The following is a 20,472-nucleotide window of genomic DNA, read 5'->3' as shown; positions in this document are numbered from 1 at the left end:
CTTTGGTTGTTTATTAGGGTTAAGCATCTAATCGATTTCAGTCAAAATTCAAGCAAGTAGGCTATATATTATTGACATTGATAACTTTCTCATTTAAGACAAACATGTGTGCATACCTCCTTAGTATAATATGTTGCTTAGCCCTTTTCCTGATTAATTTCACATGCTAATTTGTTTTTTTTTGTTTGTTGTATGAACCCCTTCTGAGTCCATGGTGGACTTTTCTTCTTGCATCTCCGAGTTGAGCCACAAGGGCTCCCCTTTTTCTTATCGTTTGAGTCAATCAAGCCATCGTGAGTTGGCGAAGCAAGTTGAAGCCAAAAATACAAGGTAGAAAATCGAAATTACAGATCCCAGGAGTAAAAAAATGGGCTGATATTCAAGAATATACGGCAATATACACTACTAAGTGTATATGATGTATATTGTAGCAGAATGGGCCCGAAAAGCTCCAAATTTCAGCTTTGTATTTTATTATTATTAGGACTAAGCCCTTTATTTTAGCTATTGTTAATTTGTTATCTTGTTAAATTTTAGGATAGGTGAAATTGGGCCTAAAGCCCAATAAAAAACAGATTTCTAGGTCAGGTATCAAGCGTTGGGCCAAAGACCCAAAAAACAGGATTAGGCCCAAGCACCTGCCTAGGCGGACAGAAACCGGACTTGGGCCCACATCTTCTCTCTTTTATTATTAATTGACTTTGCATGCTGGTGCGTTTATTTAATTTCAAGGTTTTTCCCTAAAATCAATTCCCTAAAAGATTACCATTTTTTGACTACTTATATATTTCCTAAAATTTGGTTAAATGTTTATTTTTCTTACTTCAATTACCTTGAAATCAGTCACTTAAGTATTTTCTTATACTATTTTCCTTTCTCTCTAAAAGATGATTTTAAGTCTTAAAGTTTGCGTATTTCATAAACTTGTCAAGCATGCGCTTATTTTCTTAAATTTTTAGCAAAATAGTTAATTACCGGATAACCGCATGCTAGCGGACATTTTGGGTGCTTTCAAACCCTTCCCGAAATGTTAATATGAACCCCGAACCCCTTTTAATATTTTTACTAGATTTTTTGTTTTTAATCTTTTGAAAAAAATATGTTTTCTTAATTTTTCTTTAAAAAATAAGTGGCGACTCTTAAACCCGTCGTTTTTCTCCTTTTTAATATAAAACAGTATTTTGCTATAAATTATATTTTCTTATTATTTTAACTTTTTTTCCTTATTATTTTTTCTTTTTCTTTCTTCCTTCTTCTTCAAAAATTCATTGTTGCCATTGAATCACTTTCAATTTTACTTTTTATCACAACTCCACCTCCTCTTTTTTTACTACTATTAGTTTAATTCTCTTCATTTTGAAATGATATCTAAATATTTTTTTACATTTCGAACAATTTGATAAAATCATTAGATTTCAAGATGATTAGTAGGTATCATTTAGTTTTTTATCCGAATTTCAATTAAACTTTTTCAATTTTTGGGAAATTCATTGATTCTTTCAAAATTATCATTTCCAATTTTGAAGGTATATGAAAAGGAGATAAATCAATTGATGATACCTTCAAAATTTTGATTTTTCTTAGAAAAATAATTAGTTTTGCTATCAATAACTCAACAAAGTCTAGAAAATAGTAAAGAAAAAAGAAAGAAAATGAAGGAGGACTCAACTTGACATGGGGATGGGGTGAGGGTGGGAAGTGAAGAAGAAGAAAGAAAGAAAGAAAGAAAGAAAATGAAGGGAGTGGGTATCTTGAAAGTGAGGGTGGAAGATGAAGTAGAATTTAAAATGAAATTAAAATTAAAATAAGTCAAAAAGTAAGAGAGAGAGAGAGAGAGATAGAGAGAGAGAGAAAATAAGATAAAGAAAAACTTAAAATGAAAAAAAATAATTTAACATGTGTCACATAATGATTGGTGTGTGATAACAGTTGCTTATTAAAATTTGGGAATTGGGACTGATCGAAAAATGAAGTAATAATATAAGTTTGAAATTGTCTAGGGGGTAATAGGACGTCAACATAGTTAATATATCTTTTTAAAATTTTGGGACAACTTTAAGTATCACTTTATGTCTTTTCTCTATTTTAAAATTGAATTTCACATATTACCCTACATTTGTTTATAATGACTCCTAAGTGGATGTTTCACCAGTTTATCCTTAGCCTTTACTAATATTTTTTTATGTATTTAAGTAGATAATTCATGCTAAATTTTATGTGGTATCACGACTCAAAGTACACTTTAGACGTGACATGGTGTATAAGATCCTTAAAGGTCCTACACAAGCCACTTGACAAACATATAATACAATACTATAGACAAAAGTAGAAAGTCTCATATCAATAAAATAGTTTGACATAAAAGTGGAAGTCTAATCATGGTCTTGACAAGCCAATCTAATACATTAAAAGGAATGGTCGGGACGTAGCACGTACACCACGTACAACATTCGAAAACTAAAGACATAAGAAAAATATAGCGAAAGTGACATGATCCTCGGAGCATGAGGACTCATCAAGTCTTCAAACTTCGAGTGATCAAGCAACTAGCCACGAGCAGGAGGAGAAAAAGCACCAAACCCTACATTATCAACGTAGGCACAAGTATGCATTAGTACATGAAATATACTAGTTATGAGGGATATTCATAAAAACATGAAACATGATCACAAGGGGACATAATAAAAAACATGATATGCATGACCAAGTTAAACATAGTAAAATCTTTAAAGGAGTATCATAAATCATGAACATGGTCAATGCATCTTAAAATCATCTTGAAAGGTTCGTAAAACCATGAAAGTAACTGAGTTCATTTTGTGGGATATTTACCATTAACCGACATAGATAATTTGAGCTATAACATGGAATTCAATGTCTTACTCCGACATCGAAAATAGATGTTCTTACTTGCCAAGGCAAGGACCTCGACTTCTAGCTTAGGTGGATCTACTAACTATTTCACTTAAGACAAATCCTACGGGGACACGTAGTCAAAGACAAGGAGATTGCTACTAGAGACCCGATCTCTACTAACGGGAGAGCCTCCATCTCAATATTCTCTCGGTGCTAAGTAAAAATCTCAACGGAATAATCATAAACATAAGCAGATCATCGTACATGGAAAAACATAATTAAGTTACTAATTCAAGCTTAAATAATTATAGAGTATCTCCTTAGACCATGTGTGAGAAAACATTTCTCCAATCATGATTCCTTAATATGAGAAACCTTTCATAATTCATTGATTGTTCCTCGATCTTCAAAGAAAACTGACTCCAATTATCTTAAAGCAACCTAGATCATAAAATATTCATTTTTATAAATCATGCATAACTTTTATAAAAACCTTATTCATAGATTCATAGCTTCTTCATAAATTCATGTCTTTAAAGAATTCAAGTCTAATCATGAATAATGTATGAGTTCATATGAATCAATTGGAAAACATGTAATTGAGTCAAAACAATCATAAAATATCAAAATCAAACAATTGAATCAACACAATTAGAATCCACGAAAATTTGAACGAAAACCTAATCAATTTGATGAAATTGAACTTGGAGAATTGAGAAACCTTTGGGACTCAATGGGTGAATGAAACCCATTGATAAACTCCCACATACATTGCTAAACTAACTCCAAAAGCAATGAATAAAAAAGATACTTGAAGCTTGGAAACTTAAGTTTCTTCCTTGAGCTTGAGAGAGAATTGGAGGGGATGAACTTGGATAGAATTTGAGAATTTGAGTGAATATGAGGGTTTAGGTGGAATTAGAAATAGAAGGGTAGTTATAGAACTTAGAATTAGGATCAAAATGATATAGTATATGTATTTAATGCATTGGAAAATACCCAAATACCCTTAAAAATGATTGTCGGACAGTCCTACGGATTAGACCTACGATCCGTAAAAGTGTCTACGGCTTGTGCTGGTCAATGTAGAACCAACTTCAGAAACTCAAATTCTCCTTACTTTTCATGAAACCAATGTACGAGTCGTCGACTTTTCTACGATCCGTAGACCTCATCAGTAGTTCCCAACTTTAAGTCTAAAATTTTACTAAGTCTGAAACCTTTCTATGAAACCCGTCTATGATAATATAGGCACAAATATACATTAGTACGATGAATGTACTGATTGTGGAGAAATGCATAGAAACGTACATATGAAATCATAATGAGTTAGAAACGTGAAATATGCAAGACCAAGTAAAACATAGCAAAGTTTAAAAGTCAAATCATAAGTTCATATACAAGATCGATGCATCTTTACCTTATACAGAAAGTTTTTACAAAACCTTTGAAAGAAACGTAATTCATCTATGGGATATTTACCATTAACCGATTAATAAGACTATGTGAGTTATAACATGAAATACGGTGTAGCCCTCACACCAAAAAGAGGGGGTACTTACTCTAAGGTAAAGACCCGTACACTAATTATTTGCTAAAGTGGATCCACTAGCTTAGGTTATTTAAGACAATCCTACCAGGGCACATAGTTAGGGACAAGGAGATTGTCTCTAGAGACCCGACCTCTACTAACGGGAAGGCCCCCATCTCAAAGTCCTCTCGGTGCTAAGTAAAATCCCAACGAAATAGACATAGTGAAAATCATAATCATACCAAAAAAAAATTGAAAAGGCAATAACCCAATGCTACCAATCCATTCATAAGTTCATATTGGAATAACTCATTTCAAAACCATGATTTCATAAACTTGTTCATTAGACACTTACCTATCTAAGTATCTAAATCATAATTCCTTGTTAATGTGAGAAAACCTTTCACAAATCATTAGTATTTCATCTTAAAAGCATCATTTAGTCATAAATCATCAATTTCATAAATCATGCATAAGTCCATAATCAAAATCCATAAGTTCATAATCATCTTAAAAGCAATAAGGCCCGAGCTCATACACTACTAAAAAAACAGTGAATACCCACCTATAAATATCGACCTCCGGAGGTCGATATTCCCTGAAATATCGACCTAAAACCGACATCCCAGCTTAGGTCAGAAAAAGCTTGGTCGCTATTCAATACCGACCTCTGGAGGTCGGTATTTACTGACCTCTCGAGGTCGGTTTTTATTTTATGTCGGAATATTCATTTTTTTTAATTCCGACCTCTGGAGGTCGGTATTTTTATTTTTGTAATGTTGAAATTCCGACCTCCGGAGGTCGGTATTTTTATTTTTGTAATGTTGAAATTTCGACTTCCGGAGGTTGGTATTTTTATTTTTGTAATTTTGAAATTTTGACCTCCGGAGGTCGGTATTTTTATTTTTGTAATGTTGAAATTCCGACCTCCGAAGGTCGGTATTTTTATTTTTGTAATGTTGAAATTCCGACCTCCGGAGGTCAGTATTTTTATTTTTGTAATTTTGAAATTCCGACCTCCGGAGGTCGGTAATTTTATTTTTTGTAATGTTGAAATTCCGACCTCTAGAGGTCGGTATTTTTATTTTTGTAATATTGAAATTCCGACCTCCGGAGGTCGGTATTTTTATTTTTGTAATGTTGAAATTCCGACCTCCGGAGGTCGATATTTTTATTTTTGTAATGTTGAAATTCTGACCTCCGGAGGTCGGTATTTTTAGTTTTGTAATGTTGAAATTTCGACCTCCGGAGGTCGGTATTTTTATTTTTGTAATGTTGAAATTCCGACCTCCGGAGGTCGATTTTCTGCTGCAAAACAGGCAGCAAATTGCTGCAATTTTTAGTTGCCCACCTGCATATTTATACCAAAACAACCCAAAGCCAAATAAACTTCATCCAACCAAAACAACTCAAAGCAAAATAAAATTCATCCAACCAAAACAACCCAAAGTCAAATAAACTTCATCCAACCAAAACAACATAATATTTTCAACATATGCATTAAACTATTTCAAAATAAACTTCATCCAACCAAAACAACACAATATTTTCAACATATACATTAAAATATTTCAAAATAAACTTCATCCAACTTCAAAATAAACTAAAATACGATCAAATTAAACAATTCCAAAAATATAGAAGTCTAAAATGTCAAATAGATACAACTACTCCTCATCACCCTCACTCTCCTTATCAGACTTACCATTCTCATCACCCTCACTTTCCTTATCAGACTTATCATTCTCATCACCCTCCTGATCAGATCCATCACTGCTAGCCGGACATGGAGGAAGAATATTTCCTGATTCAAAAAGAAAAGTTAGTTGAGCCTGAAGCGCTGCATACCTCTTGTTCTCTACCTCCTTGCTGCCGCAATCTCCTCCTCTCTTTTCTTCTCTCTTACGGCTACAACAACAAGCTCGGCATTGAGATAAACTATCTTACTCTCCATTGCATATATTGTCTCTCTATCCCCACCATCAAAGCTTGAGGATGATGAACCACAATACCAAGACTTCTTCTTCTGATACGCCTTTTCTGGATAGCCGTAGACTGAACCTCTAATCGGTTCACCATCACTCTGTTTCCAAAGATTCTCATTTTCTTCTTGTGTAAATGGTCTGTCCTGACTCTCAACTAAAGCTTAGTTTTGACTTAATTTCAACAACTAAATTCACTAACTAAACCGACATTATTTATTTTAACTTATTTAAACAACATAACAACTTTTGAACTTTAACTACATTAGTTTTGACTTAATTCCAACAACTAAATTCACTAACTAAACCGACATTATTCATTTTAACTTATTTAAACAACATAACAACTTTTGAACTTTAACTACATTAGTTTTGACTTAATTCCAACAACTAAATTTACTAACTAAATCGACATTATTCATTTTAACTTATTTAAACAACATAACAACTTTTGAACTTTAACTACATTAGTTTTGACTTAATTCCAACAACTAAATTCACTAACTAAACCGACACTATTCATTTTAACTTATTTAATCAACATAACAACTTTTTAAGTTTACCTAGTTTAGTTTTGACTTAGTTCCAACAACTAAATTCACTAACTAAACCGACATTATTTATTTTAACTTATTTAAACAACATAACAACTTTTGAACTTTAACTACATTAGTTTTGACTTAGTTCCAACAACTAAATTCACTAACTAAACCGACATTATTTATTTTAACTTATTTAAGCAACATAACAACTTTTGAACTTTAACTACATTAGTTTTGACTTAATTCCAACAACTAAATTCACTAACTAAACCGACATTATTCATTTTAACTTATTTAAACAACATAACAACTTTTGAACTTTAACTACATTAGTTTTGACTTAATTCCAACAACTAAATTCACTAACTAAACCGACACTATTCATTTTAACTTATTTAAACAACATAACAACTTTTTAAGTTTACCTAGTTTAGTTTTGACTTAGTTCCAACAACTAAATTCACTAACTAAACCGACATTATTTATTTTAACTTATTTAAACAACATAACAACTTTTGAACTTTAACTACATTAGTTTTGACTTAATTCCAACAACTAAATTCACTAACTAAACCGACATTATTCATTTTAACTTATTTAAACAACATAACAACTTTTTAACTTTACCTAATTTAGTTTTGACTTGGTTCCAACAACTAAATTCACTAACTAAACCACATTATTTATTTTAACTTATTTAAACAACTTAACAACTAAAAAACTTTACCTAGTTTAGTTTTGACTTAATTCCAACAACTAAATTCACTAACTAAACCGACATTATTTATTTTAACTTATTTAAACAACATAACAACTTTTGAACTTTAACTACATTAGTTTTGACTTAGTTCCAACAATTAAATTCACTAACTAAACCGACACTATTCATTTTAACTTATTTAAACAACATAACAACTTTTTAAGTTTACCTAGTTTAGTTTTGACTTAATTCCAACAACTAAATCCATCAACAAAACCACATTATTTAATTTAACTTATTTAAACAACTTAACAACTTTATAACTTTAACAACTTCACAACTTTTTAAAGCTAAGTGTCAACACTAGATGGACACAAATCGATCTTCCAAGAAAATCAATTTTGTCATCTATAGGATCAAATAGTGTTGGTACTTATGCTTAACAAATATATTATTTCTAAATTTAAAGCTAAGTGTCAACACTAGATGGACACAAATCGATCTTCCAAGAAAATCAATTTTGTCATCTATAGGATCAAATAGTGTTGGTACTTATGCTTAACAAATATATTATTTCTAAATTTAAAGCTAAGTGTCAACACTAGATGGACACAAATCGATCTTCCAAGAAAATCAATTTTGTCATCAATAGGATCAACTAGTGTTGATACTTATGCTTAACAAATATATTATTTCTAAATTTAAAGCTAAGTGTCAACACTAGATGGACACAAATCGATCTTGCAAGATAATCAATTTTGTCATCTATAGGATCAACTAGTGTTGATACTTATGTTTAACAAATATATTATTTCTAAATTTAAAGCTAAGTGTCAACACTAGATGGACACAAATCGATCTAGCAAGAAAATCAATTTTGTCATCTATAGGATCAACTAGTGTTGATACTTATGCTTAACAAATATATTATTTCTAAATTTAAAGCTAAGTGTCAACACTGGATGGACACAAATCGATCTTGCAAGAAAATCAATTTTGTCATCTATAGGATCAACTAGTGTTGGTACTTATGCTTAACAAACACTTGATGGACACAAAAAAATTATCACAAAATTAAAGTTAAGTATTAATACTAGATGGACACAAACACATTATTGAAAACAATTGTACTTTAACTTAAGAAATTTAGAAGCACCAACCTTATCTCCAACTTTGATGAAAGAAGCAATATAGTCTTGTATCAACTTTTTTGGATGTTGAGCTTCCTCAATTGCCTAGCACGAAAAGTTCTTAAATTAGTTAAATATAAACTTCATATCCAAGAATATTAGTTATATATATATATATATATATATATATAGATTCAAGTTTTAATAAGTTCAAGTTTCAATTCAAGTTCATATCTAATTTCTAAACTTAATTAGTTATATATTCAAGCTAATTAGTTCCAAGTTCAAGTTCTAATTTCAAGTTCATATTCCTAATTAAGTTCAATTTATAGTAAATTCAAGTTATAATTAATTATAAGTTCTAATTAAGTTGTAATTCAAATCCCTAAAATTCTAAATTCAAACTAGCTAGCTAGTGTCCCAACTTCAAACTATTAATTAGTCCTAAAATATCAAATATAATTCAAACTATTAGTCCTAAATTCCAAATTCAAACTAGTCTTAAAATCACAAATTGAAAGTACTCCTAGAATTCAAAAATCAAACTATAGTGCTAAAATCCCAAATTCAAACTATTAGTAATCCTAAAATCTCAATAATAATTCAAACTAGTCCTAAATTCAAAATTCAAACTAATCTTAAAATCACAAATTCAAACTAGCCCTAAAATCCCAAAATCTAACTAGTACTAAAATCCTAAATTCAAATTAGCTAGATATTCCTAATCCCAAATTCAAACTATTAGTCCTAAAATCTCAATAATAATTCAAACTAGCTCAAATAATACCCAAGTTCAAACAACTCCTTAAATACCCTAATTCAATCTAATCTTACAATTCCAAAATCAAACTAATTAACTTAAGAAATACCGAATTTCAAACAAATCCTAAGATACCCTAATTAAAACTAACCCTAACATTAAAATTTTCAATTCACAATCAACAAACACAAACTAACAATCAAATAATCCCTAATTCAAACTAACAATCAAACACCCTAAATCATTCACTTACTAACTAACAATCAATCAAACTAACAATCAATAAAACTAGTGGACTACAAATTCGAACATGAAAGTACCTTCACAAGAAAAAAATTGCAGGACGAAACTTCTTCAATGTACCTCTTATTTACAGAATCAAGGTACAGTACATCGACATACAAGTTCAATGGTGCTGTTCCTTCCTGTAATTGAGCCATTTCAGACTTTTTTTTCTTTCAAATCGATATATAGATAGACTTGAATTATGAATATTTAAAGAAAGAATAAGAACCTTGAAATAGTTTCTAACAGGGCAAGAATAGACAAGGAAAGTGTACTCAGCTGCTGGAGCTAAGCCGAGTATCGATCCACTTCCAAAAAGCAGAGGCCTAATATAAAGTGAGCCTTTTCCAGAAGGTGGAATCTGCTCTTGCTCAAATTAGTAATAAATATATCTTTATTGAATAATTATTTATCGTTTAACAAGTGATTACCCATCGCTTATTAGCTAGAGCAGTTTGTTTGACAGCATCCACAAATTGATACTTCAACTAAATAGAAACAAAAGTAATCTATTATGGAGGTTCTAAAAATTCACCTTCGGGGATGGAGGCGCTGGTCGAGATGGAGGCGGCGCCGGTCGAGATGGAGGCAACACCTGTAGGGATGGAGGTGCGCGACCTCCTGCTGCTGGCCGTGACTTCCTCTGCAGCTGCCGCGACCTTCCTCTGTTGCTGCGAAGGTGGCGTGGCGGCGGTCGGTGTTGGTGGCGTGGCGCCGGTCGGGGATGGGTAGGGATCGGCGCCGATGGGGTGGGTCGGGGGTGGGTCAGGGGTGGGGAGTGAAAGTTGACTTAGGTTTTGAGAGTTAGACTTTAGGAGTAAGACTTATATTATCATTCTTCTTTTAAGAGAATTGTTTAATTTACCGACCACGGGATGTCGGTATTTTAAAATTTTTTTATCTATAGTTACAAATATTTAATAAATACTGGCATCATGAAGTCGATATTATTTAAATAAAATAATAATTTAAATATACCGACCTCTTCAGGTTGGTATTTATTAATTTATTTTAATATAAACTCACCTCTTGAGGTTGATTTATATATATATATATATATATATATATATATATATATAAATTAACTACACATCAACAGAAGTTTAATTTAATAAATTTACATATATATATATATATATATATATATATATATAAATTAACTACACATCAACAGAAGTTTAATTTAATAAATTTACATATATATATATATATATATATATATATATAAAATTTAACTACACAATCAACATAAGTTTAATTTAATAAATTTATATATATATATAATTATTTTATATATGTAATTTAACTACACATCAACAGAAGTTTAATTTAATAAATTTACATATATATATGTATACATATATATATATATATATATATATATATATATATATATGTATCACATTAAATTTTAAGAACACAAAATCGTCCTCCAGAAGACGATTTAAATAAAATTAAATCCAAATAGAAAATAATAACGACATCAAGAGGTCGGTTTTTATTGTAATTCATTTTCTGGGAAAAATTCCGACCTCTTGAGGTCGGAATTTGGTTTACCCGCAAACCGCAAACCGACCTACGGATGTCGCTTTTAAAAGTAATTAGATGAAATAAAAATACCGACCTCCGGATGTCGCTTTAAGGAATAGTAATTAGATGAAATAAAAATACCGACCTCATGAGATCGGTATTTTAATTACATACTATTTAATTTTACCGACATTCGGAAGTCGGTATTATAAAATATTTAATTGAGAAAAAATTCCGACCTCAGGAGGTCGGAATTTTTAATGAATTACATTAAAAACCGACCTCTTGATGTTGGTATTATTTTCTCAATTAAATATAAAAAATACCGACCTAATGAGGTCGGTATTTTATATTAATTTATTTTTACTATTTAATTTTACCGACATACGGAAGTCGGTATTATAATTTTTTTTGTTTTTTATTTTAGACAAAACCTATTGAGAAAAAATAAAATATTGTTATTTATTTATTTGTTTAATATCGACATCAAGAGGTCGGTTTTTATTGTAATTCATTTTTTCCAGGAAAAATTCCGACCTCCAGAGGTCGGAATTTGGTTTTCCCGCTTTCCGCAAATCGACCTCCTGATGTCGCTTTTAAAAGTAATTAGATGAAATAAAAATACCGATCTCCGGATGTCGCTTTAATTAATAGTACAAATAAAAATACCGACCTCATGAGGTCGGTATTTTAATTACATACTATTTAATTTTTACCGACATTCGGAAGTCGGTATTATGAAATATTTAATTGAGAAAAAATTCCGACCTTAGGAGTTCGGAATTTTTAATGAATTACAATAAAGACCGACCTCTTGGTGTCGGTATTATTTTCTCAATTAAATATAAAAAATACCGACCTCATGAGGTCGGTATTTTATCTTAATTTATTTTTACTATTTAATTTTACCGACATACGGAAGTCAGTATTATAATTTTTTTTGTTTTTTATTTTACACAAAACCTATTGAGAAAAAATAATTTAATACCGACATCAAGAGGTCGGTTTTTATTGTAATTCATTTTTTCCGGGAAAAATTCCAACCTCCAGAGGTCGGAATTTGGTTTTCCCGCTTTCCACAAACCGACCTCCGGATGTCGCTTTTAAAAGTAATTAGATGAAATAAAAATACCGACCTCCGGATGTCGCTTTAATTAATAGTAATTAGATGAAATAAAAATACCGACCTCATGAGGTCGGTATTTTAATTACATACTACCGACATTCGGAAGTTGGTATTATAAAATATCTAATTGAGAAAAAATTCCGACCTCAGGAGGTCGGAATTTTTAATGAATTACAATAAAAATCGACCTCTTGATGTCGGTATTATTTTCTCAATTAAATATAAAAAATACCGACCTCATGAGGTCGGTATTTTATTGTAATTCATTTTTTTCGGGAAAAATTCCAACCTCCAGAGGTCGGAATTTGGTTTTCTCGCTTTATTTTGCATAAAACCGACTACTTGTAAATACCGACCTCCATTTGAGGTCGGAAATTTTTAGGTCGGTATTCACTGTTTTTTTACTAGTGATATGAAATCAATTGAATAACATGTAATTGAATCAAATCATGCATAATACCATTGAATATAAGTAATGAAACCATGATGAATTGAACCTATGAAGATTTGACATGAAATCCTAAGAATTAGATGAAATTGAAAAGATGGATTGAACATCTTTTTGGGACCCAATGGATGAAAGGAATCCATGGTGAAGTTCTCACATACCTTAACAATCAAAGCCCTAAGAATGCAATAGAATAAGACCTTTAAGTTTGAAACCCTAATTCTTCTTCCTGGAGCTTGAGAGAGAATTTGGAGAAGAATCCTTGGGGGAATTTGAGGGTTTTGAGTGAGTGGGAGAGAATAGGTAGTCTTTCAAGAGTAAAAGTATTTTTAAGGCATAGTTTAAGGGTCAAAACGACATAGTATAAGTGTTAAATGGGTAGGAGAAGACCGAAACACCCTTCCTTAAAACTGTCGAGCAAGTTCTACTTCTTCGACCTACGGTCTGTTGGAACTTCTATAGACCATCTTGGTCGATCATAGTGCACAATACTGAACTCAACATTAGCCAATTTTCCACAATATTCTTCCTAGGGATTGTGGAGCTTTATATGGTCCGTAGGAGCTCATTGTAGAACTCAGAGACCATACTTATTTTTTTCTAAGTCTGATCAACTCCTATGAAAGCCTTTCTACGGCTCGTTCAGCATCCTATGGATCGTCCTAGTGATCCGTAAAAAACTTCAAAGACCCCATTTTCACCACACTTCAACCATTCTCTTATGAATGCCTTTCTACGATCCGTAGGTTGGCTCATAGGAACTTGCACTAGTGCCAAAAATGACACTGTTCTAATCCAACTCGACTTATCAATTTTTGAGGTGTTACAATATATATTTTGGCATTTTAATATTTTTTAAAATAATTTATGTATGGAATTAAAAAAAAAAGAGATAATTTAGGTGTATTTTTGACCCGTATCTCTAATTTTAATAAAAAAAATTAATAAAAAATTGGTGAGCAGATAAATAGTTGAGTTTGAAGTTTCAATTGTAACAAGTATTATATTTAATACTTCAATATATACAAAATTCCATGATGATTATTTTGATATTTTCTGCACATTGCATAGATACAAAATAGTAAGAGGTCGTTTGATAGTTGGATGAGAAGTACGTTATTCATTTTCGTATAATTTCTGACATTTGGTAGATAAATATAAAATAAGCTATTCTTATATAATATTAATATAATGCATAATTAACAATACAAAAACAACGCATGACTAATACATATTTAAGTTATCAGAGAATTTATGTATTAACTTATACAAAATAGAAGGTGAAAAAATTAACACATAAATAATAAACTTCTGCATAACTAATATCATATATAAAATAATATATAAATTCATTCATAATTAAGAGTATGTTTGGCATTGCTGCTAAAATTGCTTCTTTTTAGAAGTATTTTTTTGAATAACTTTTCGGAAAAGTGCTTTTGGAAAAAATTAATTTGTGTTTGACTAATTTTAGGGGCTTCAAAATTAAACCCAACCTGATCCAACCCATTAGGTTTGGGTTAGTTATTGATCCGCCCATTTGTTAGCTCAACCCATTTCAATCCATTAAAATTGAGGTGATATGTAACCCGAATTGATTTTTGAGAAATCTTGTAAAAATATTTTTAAAAACCTTTTTTTTGATTTTATATGTTATATATAGTTATAATAAATATTTTTTTTATTAGGTACTAAAAGCTTATAAAATAACAAATAAAGCTATTAAAACTTAGTAAAAATTGGGTGGTTGAGTTATGACCCGTTACTAACCGTTTTGACCCAGCCCATTTTGGGTTGGGTTGGGTCTTGAGCCATTTATTGTCTTAACCCATATGGAACCCCCCCCCAAATTTAACCCAACACGCCCAATTGTCACCCTTAGCTAATTCAATTGAAAAGTGTTTTTGATAAGCATATTGTGTTTGACTAAATTTTTTTTTAAAACTTTTTGAAAGTCAAATTACAAAAAAGAACAAGTATCAATGCACTTCTAATATTAAGATTATTTTTATAAAAACAAATTTATTTTAAATATCTACTATAATTTTTTTTAATTAAACTAAATGGTACATATTCAAATTATTAATTAATCTCATACATAAATAAATAGAAAAATAAATAATATTAACATAATAATTTAAATATAATAAAAAATATCAAGCAAAACAATTTAAAAATTATTTTACAAATTAAAATCACCACATATGAAAATTCACCACAAAAATAAAAAAATATATGTATATATGTCGATGATAGTTTGGTCTTGAAAATAATAATTTTCTGCTTCTATTTTTATTTTTTTAAGAAGCAGAAATTTTTAGTTTCTTTTCAACAGCCAAAAAACTACTTAAGCTTCTAATTAAAAGCAATTTTACTAATTAGCCAAACTCCTTAATTTGCCAAAAAAGACTTTTGTTTCAAATTAAGTGTTTTTGGCCTCTTAATGTCAAAGCTCTAATTCTCATATTAATAATTCACATAACTTTAACCAACTACGATGTATAAAAAAAAAACATATACCAACAAGGGTTGTGGTGGACTGGTAAGTACTCCTTCATTCTTAATCAAGAAGTTTTGGGTTCGAGCCCTCTTGTGTACGGAGTCAGATTTGTTAGGGAGCGCTTTACCCCCAATATAGGACTTCCTGGCGCAAATTCGAATTTAGTCGGGCTCCAATGTGGGTACCGGACACCGAGTGAGAAACCGAAAAAAGGGAAAATTACGCGTATAAACAAACATATACTAGTTAATTAGTTAACATATCTATAGTTTGTCTTAATTACAATTCGTGACCTACTTTTTGCTATAATTACACGGCTCAACTTTTTAGTTTTGTATAATTCACATGTTTGTATAATTCAGAATTTGTATAATATAATTTGTATAACTTTTGTATAATTTGTAATTTGTATGATATAATTTGTATAACTGTTTACATTTATGATGTTTGTAATTGTATAAATTCGTTATTTTGAGTTTATACAAAAATAACTGCATTATACAAATATACCCGCGAATTATACAAACATGCGCATTATACAAATCCGTGAATTATACAAACGAGCCAGGTTAAATTGTAGCTACAACTCGTAAATATGCAAACTATAGTCATGGAGCATAATTAAATGGAAAAATTAGTGAAATACACGTCTTATGTTTCCCTTATTTTTAATATTCCCTTCTATTTCTAAAAACCTATAAAATCTCTTATTTCCCTCCTAATTCTAAATTATTTTATAATGTATCTGAGCTAGTTTTTAATGTATCCGGTTTATTTTATAATGTATTCGAGCTAATTTTTAATGTATCCGAGCTACATATTATGTATCCAGTTTGTTTTACTTTTTCAGGAATTAATGTAATTACAAACTAAATAGGAATAAATTATAATTTCATATTAAAACTATGTGATTCTTAAAATTTATACTAATTAAATTTATTATAGTGGTTATTTGCGAAAGTGTCCAAAAAAAAAAAACATATAAGAATCCATAAATAATAGAGTCCACTTGACCATTTCCCGCCATGTCATCTCTTTCTCTCAAACCGCTATCCATTCCTACATTCATCTCCGATAACCCAAACATCAAAACCTTCAAATTCCAACGGAACATTGCACTGCCCTGTAAATCACACTGCCAAACCGAAAGGGGCCACCAATTCGATGTCGGCGACACCTTCTTCCGCAGTGAAAGCGCCACCGCCCGTGACCTCGGTGTTCTCTCCGCCGCCCTCTACCGGAATACCACCGGAAGTCTCCGGGTTCTCGACGCCATGTGCGGATGTGGTATTCGTTCTCTTCGTTACTTAGCTGAGGCCAACGCGGATTTCGTCGTGGCGAATGATGCTAATGAAAATACCAGGGAGATTATTTTGGGGAATCTGTCTCGGGTCGCAAGTGGTTCCGGAGAAGGAAAAAGATGGGAGGTTAATCATTTGCCTGCCACTAGATTACTGGCTGAGTGTTACTTGCGAAAGGATTATTTTGACCTTATTGATGTGGATTCTTTCGGTAGCGGTTCCAGTTACTTGCGAGTTGCTTTGGATGCTGTGAAATTGGGTGGCTTGCTATACATTACCTCCACTGATGGGCTTTCTTCTGGTGGTCATAGGCCTCAACAGTTGAGTTCTACTTAGTGTTTTTGTGTGCCCCGCAAACTGTGTGCTAATGGCACATCTTCCCCCTTAAACTCATTGTTCCTTTCTTTATTTTTTTATTTGAGTTTCCTCACTTGAAATTCTGAAAACTGTTCCTTCTTGCAAATTACGTGTCAAATGTTTACAGTAGGCTTAGAAGAAGAGAAGTCTGCGCTCCTATGATTGATTGATAAAAAATCTTAATCACACCAGGTTTAATTACTCAGATGGCGCCTTAGGTAGAACTGCAGAGTAAATGTTCAGGAAACTAATTCAAAACTATACATAATTAGGCACTGGTATGACAGAAGGTTTTTGCAGATGATATTTTCATTGATAAAGATATCTTTGGTGTTTGATAAAATCAGCTTGACTCATACTTATCAAATTTTAGAAACAAAAGGGAGAAAAGTTTTAGGCTCAGTATGGAGTTACTTGTGGACTATAGTGCAATAGCTATTTCCCAAGTAGTCGTTTAAATTTACTGACTCCTGTCTTTGTGCTGGGATGATCATAAAACTCATTCTTTCTCTGTAGGTCCTTAGCTGCCTATGGAGCATATGTTCGGCCTTTGCCATACTCAAATGAGATAGGTCTTCGGATGCTTATAGGTGGCGCTGTTAGAGAGGCTTCAGTGCTTGGTTATCATGTTGTTCCACTTTTCTCGTACTACTCATATCATGGGCCCGTGTTTAGAGTGTTGCTACAAGTCAAGCGTGGAAAGTCTCTGTCTAGCAGGTAAAACTCGGTTGTGGACTTCTTCAGAGTTATTTCATTAGTACTTGGTGATGATGCCTTTGCTTCTCATGGCAGGTATTATAGTTTTATCAGCTATTGCAACCGATGTGGGAACACGAGAGCATTTTCCTGGAATGAACTTGGTGAGATCAGCTGCCCTTGTAGTACAAATGTATGCTTTCGTACCTCATAGGATATCGATTTTGGTATTGTTGCATCAAGAACTATTTAACCCATACTTATCCATTATCAAATTATATGACATTGGCATGTGCAAGGCCAGTAACTCCATTCCTAACCCCCTGTTCTAATTTTCATAAAATCCTGCATAAGTTTTACTCCAATCATGTCAGTAAATGTATGTAGCCTGGGGTGATCCATGTGGAGGGGTGTGGATTCACGTGTGCAGTGTACCCACGCTGTCGTCCTTAGTTTATTTATAGCAATGCTCTATCTCCACAAAATGACAAGAATGTATATGTGCACACAAGCTCAAAGAGTCCTATGGTGCAATGGTTATTCGGGGCACCTCTACAAGTTAGATCAAGAGTTCGAATGCCATGTACGACCTGTTTTTTCTGCATGGGGATGGGCATGTCTTGTGTTCCTCTTGCTTTTTAGTTAACTACTTTTTCTCTTTTTTTGTCTGGTTTTTCCTTCTCCACGTCTGACACATCGAAATCCTTATTTACCTTTTGTTATTGTAGTCTTCTTAAAATTAAATCAAATGCCAATATTAAAACTAGTAGCAACAGAGGATGACTCATATAGTCAATAGGTTTAACTGATCCCAACCTTTTTCAATATGGAGTACAGATATTCTGAAAAATTACTAAAATGAGTGGCTCAATGGTAAGAACCTAAAGGTTAGAACCAACCAGATATAAATCCTTGGATTCACCCCTGATAGTAACCCTTTAAATGAGTGGAGTTGTGTGTGCGTATAGTCAAACAAAATTATCATCAGGCTCACGCCTAAGCATTATACTTCTTTTCAGGTTAAGCGGTCACTTGTAGTTTCAGGACCCCTCTGGACTGGGCCTCTTCACAATTCTCCCCATTTAACGGAAATGATGAGTTTGGCTGATCAGTGGGGATGGTTTGGTGATGGAGAAGGAAAAAACCTAGAAAAGCTATTGAAACAGATGATTGACGAGAGTGACCCCAAATTGCCAGTTGGATACCTCAATGCAGATGAGGTTTTCACTAAACAATTTTTCTTTACTATTATTTCTTATTAATCAGAATAATTTACTTAAATGTTTGGGACCATCACACAATTTCCATTTTTTGCATTACTTTAGTTATTGATTGTTTTTACCATACTCTGAACTTTAATTTATTGTTTTATCACTTGCAGATAGCAAGTCGGGCTAAACTTAACTTGCCTCCCCTAAGTGTGATAATGAACAGCCTGCACAAGGTATGTCATTAGTGTAGGTATTACATGGAGTGTTTAGTGTTCTTTCTCTTTAATCAAAAGTAACTTTTCCATATTGAGCGTAAATATAACGGTTTCATTTATCCCGCAACAGTGAGGTCCCTTTTTTACAATATTTAAGATTTGTAGAAAGAGAGTCTGACAAGCTTGACCTTGTAAATTGTAATTGGTGTTTGCCACGGCAAAATGTAAAAAAAGAAAATGTGAAAGAGTCATTTAGGTAGGTATTGGAATATTTGACCATTGTCTCTATGTCCTTCAGCTAAAAGACCCCTTGGGTTTGATTCTAGAGCAGAACACTTTCCCAGTCCAAAACAAATTGAACAAAACTGTGTCCGCGCCGGAGCAGCTTGGCCCGCTGACAGAAACACAATCTACTTCCTAAATACCTTTAGTAGAATATTAAAATAGTTACTACCTTTGTCTCAAGTTGCTTCTCTTACTTTGCTTTTTAGTCTGTTTAAAAAAAGAATGTCTCTTTTCTTTTTTTGACAACTCTTTAATTCTAACATTCAACATGGCATGTAGACTACAAGATTAAAGGACATTTTGGTACATTCTACATATCTTTAGTTTAGGACCAATAGATTCAAAAGTCTTCTTTACTTTCTTAAACTCCATGCCAAGTGAAAAACTAGACAACAAATTGACATGAGGAAGGAGTAGTAAATATTGAATTTATTAACTTTGATGCATATGAAAGCCTCTTCAAATGATTCAGTACTTCAGTTTTTTTTATTTTTTTGCCAAAAAACAATTCAAAAACCGATTCTCTTGAAGCTAACAACAAAGCTGCTTGTTTTTTTAACCCAAACACCACCACATGTTATTCCTCTCTATCTAGATACACCAAAAAATAGTTGTTGGGATCATTTTCCATATCTTTTGATAGCCTTATCAACTCTCCAATAACACCAGCACTCATAGTTTCCTTCTTTATTTGTACATACATTTTGATATTTTAGACTCAAATTTGTTGATGGAAATGAAATTTATTTAGTGAACATATCAAACTATTAGGCCAGACAACAACATGTAAAGCTAGGAAAGGAAACTTTGAATGGTTTGAAGTTTAACCAAGCCTTGGATGAGCATAATGATGTTTTCCCACCAAATATAGAGAAAATGCTTGCTTATGGAAGTACTCCCTCTGCTTCAAAAAGAATGACCTACTTTCCTTTTTAGTCTCTTTAAAAAAAAATGACCTACTTTCCTTTTAGTCTGTTTAAAAAAGAATGACCTCTTTCCTTTTTTGGCAAATTTTAA

At 32.0% G+C, this 20,472-nt stretch overlaps 2 protein-coding genes across 2 annotated transcripts in view; one reads left to right on the top strand and one right to left on the bottom strand.

The window, feature by feature from the left end:
* Positions 1 to 20,472, bottom strand: part of LOC125819302 (bZIP transcription factor 18-like) — a 279,276-nt gene that overhangs the window by 149,855 nt on the left and 108,949 nt on the right. The gene's annotated exons all lie outside the window — the stretch shown is intronic.
* LOC125819336 (tRNA (guanine(26)-N(2))-dimethyltransferase) lies at positions 16,416 to 19,237 on the top strand. The gene is made up of 5 exons (XM_049498788.1): positions 16,416 to 17,011; positions 17,565 to 17,765; positions 17,841 to 17,937; positions 18,764 to 18,964; positions 19,126 to 19,237. The coding sequence occupies exons 1-5, from the start codon at positions 16,416 to 16,418 to the stop codon at positions 19,198 to 19,200; spliced, it is 1,170 nt and encodes a 389-aa protein (XP_049354745.1). The 3' UTR covers positions 19,201 to 19,237.

Source organism: Solanum verrucosum, unplaced genomic scaffold, assembly GCF_900185275.1.
Source record: "Solanum verrucosum unplaced genomic scaffold, falcon-dt-bn FXZP01000207.1, whole genome shotgun sequence".
NCBI classification, from domain to species: domain Eukaryota; kingdom Viridiplantae; phylum Streptophyta; class Magnoliopsida; order Solanales; family Solanaceae; genus Solanum; species Solanum verrucosum.
Note: the sequence above shows the minus strand (reverse complement) of the source record. Positions and strands in the feature narration are given on the sequence as shown.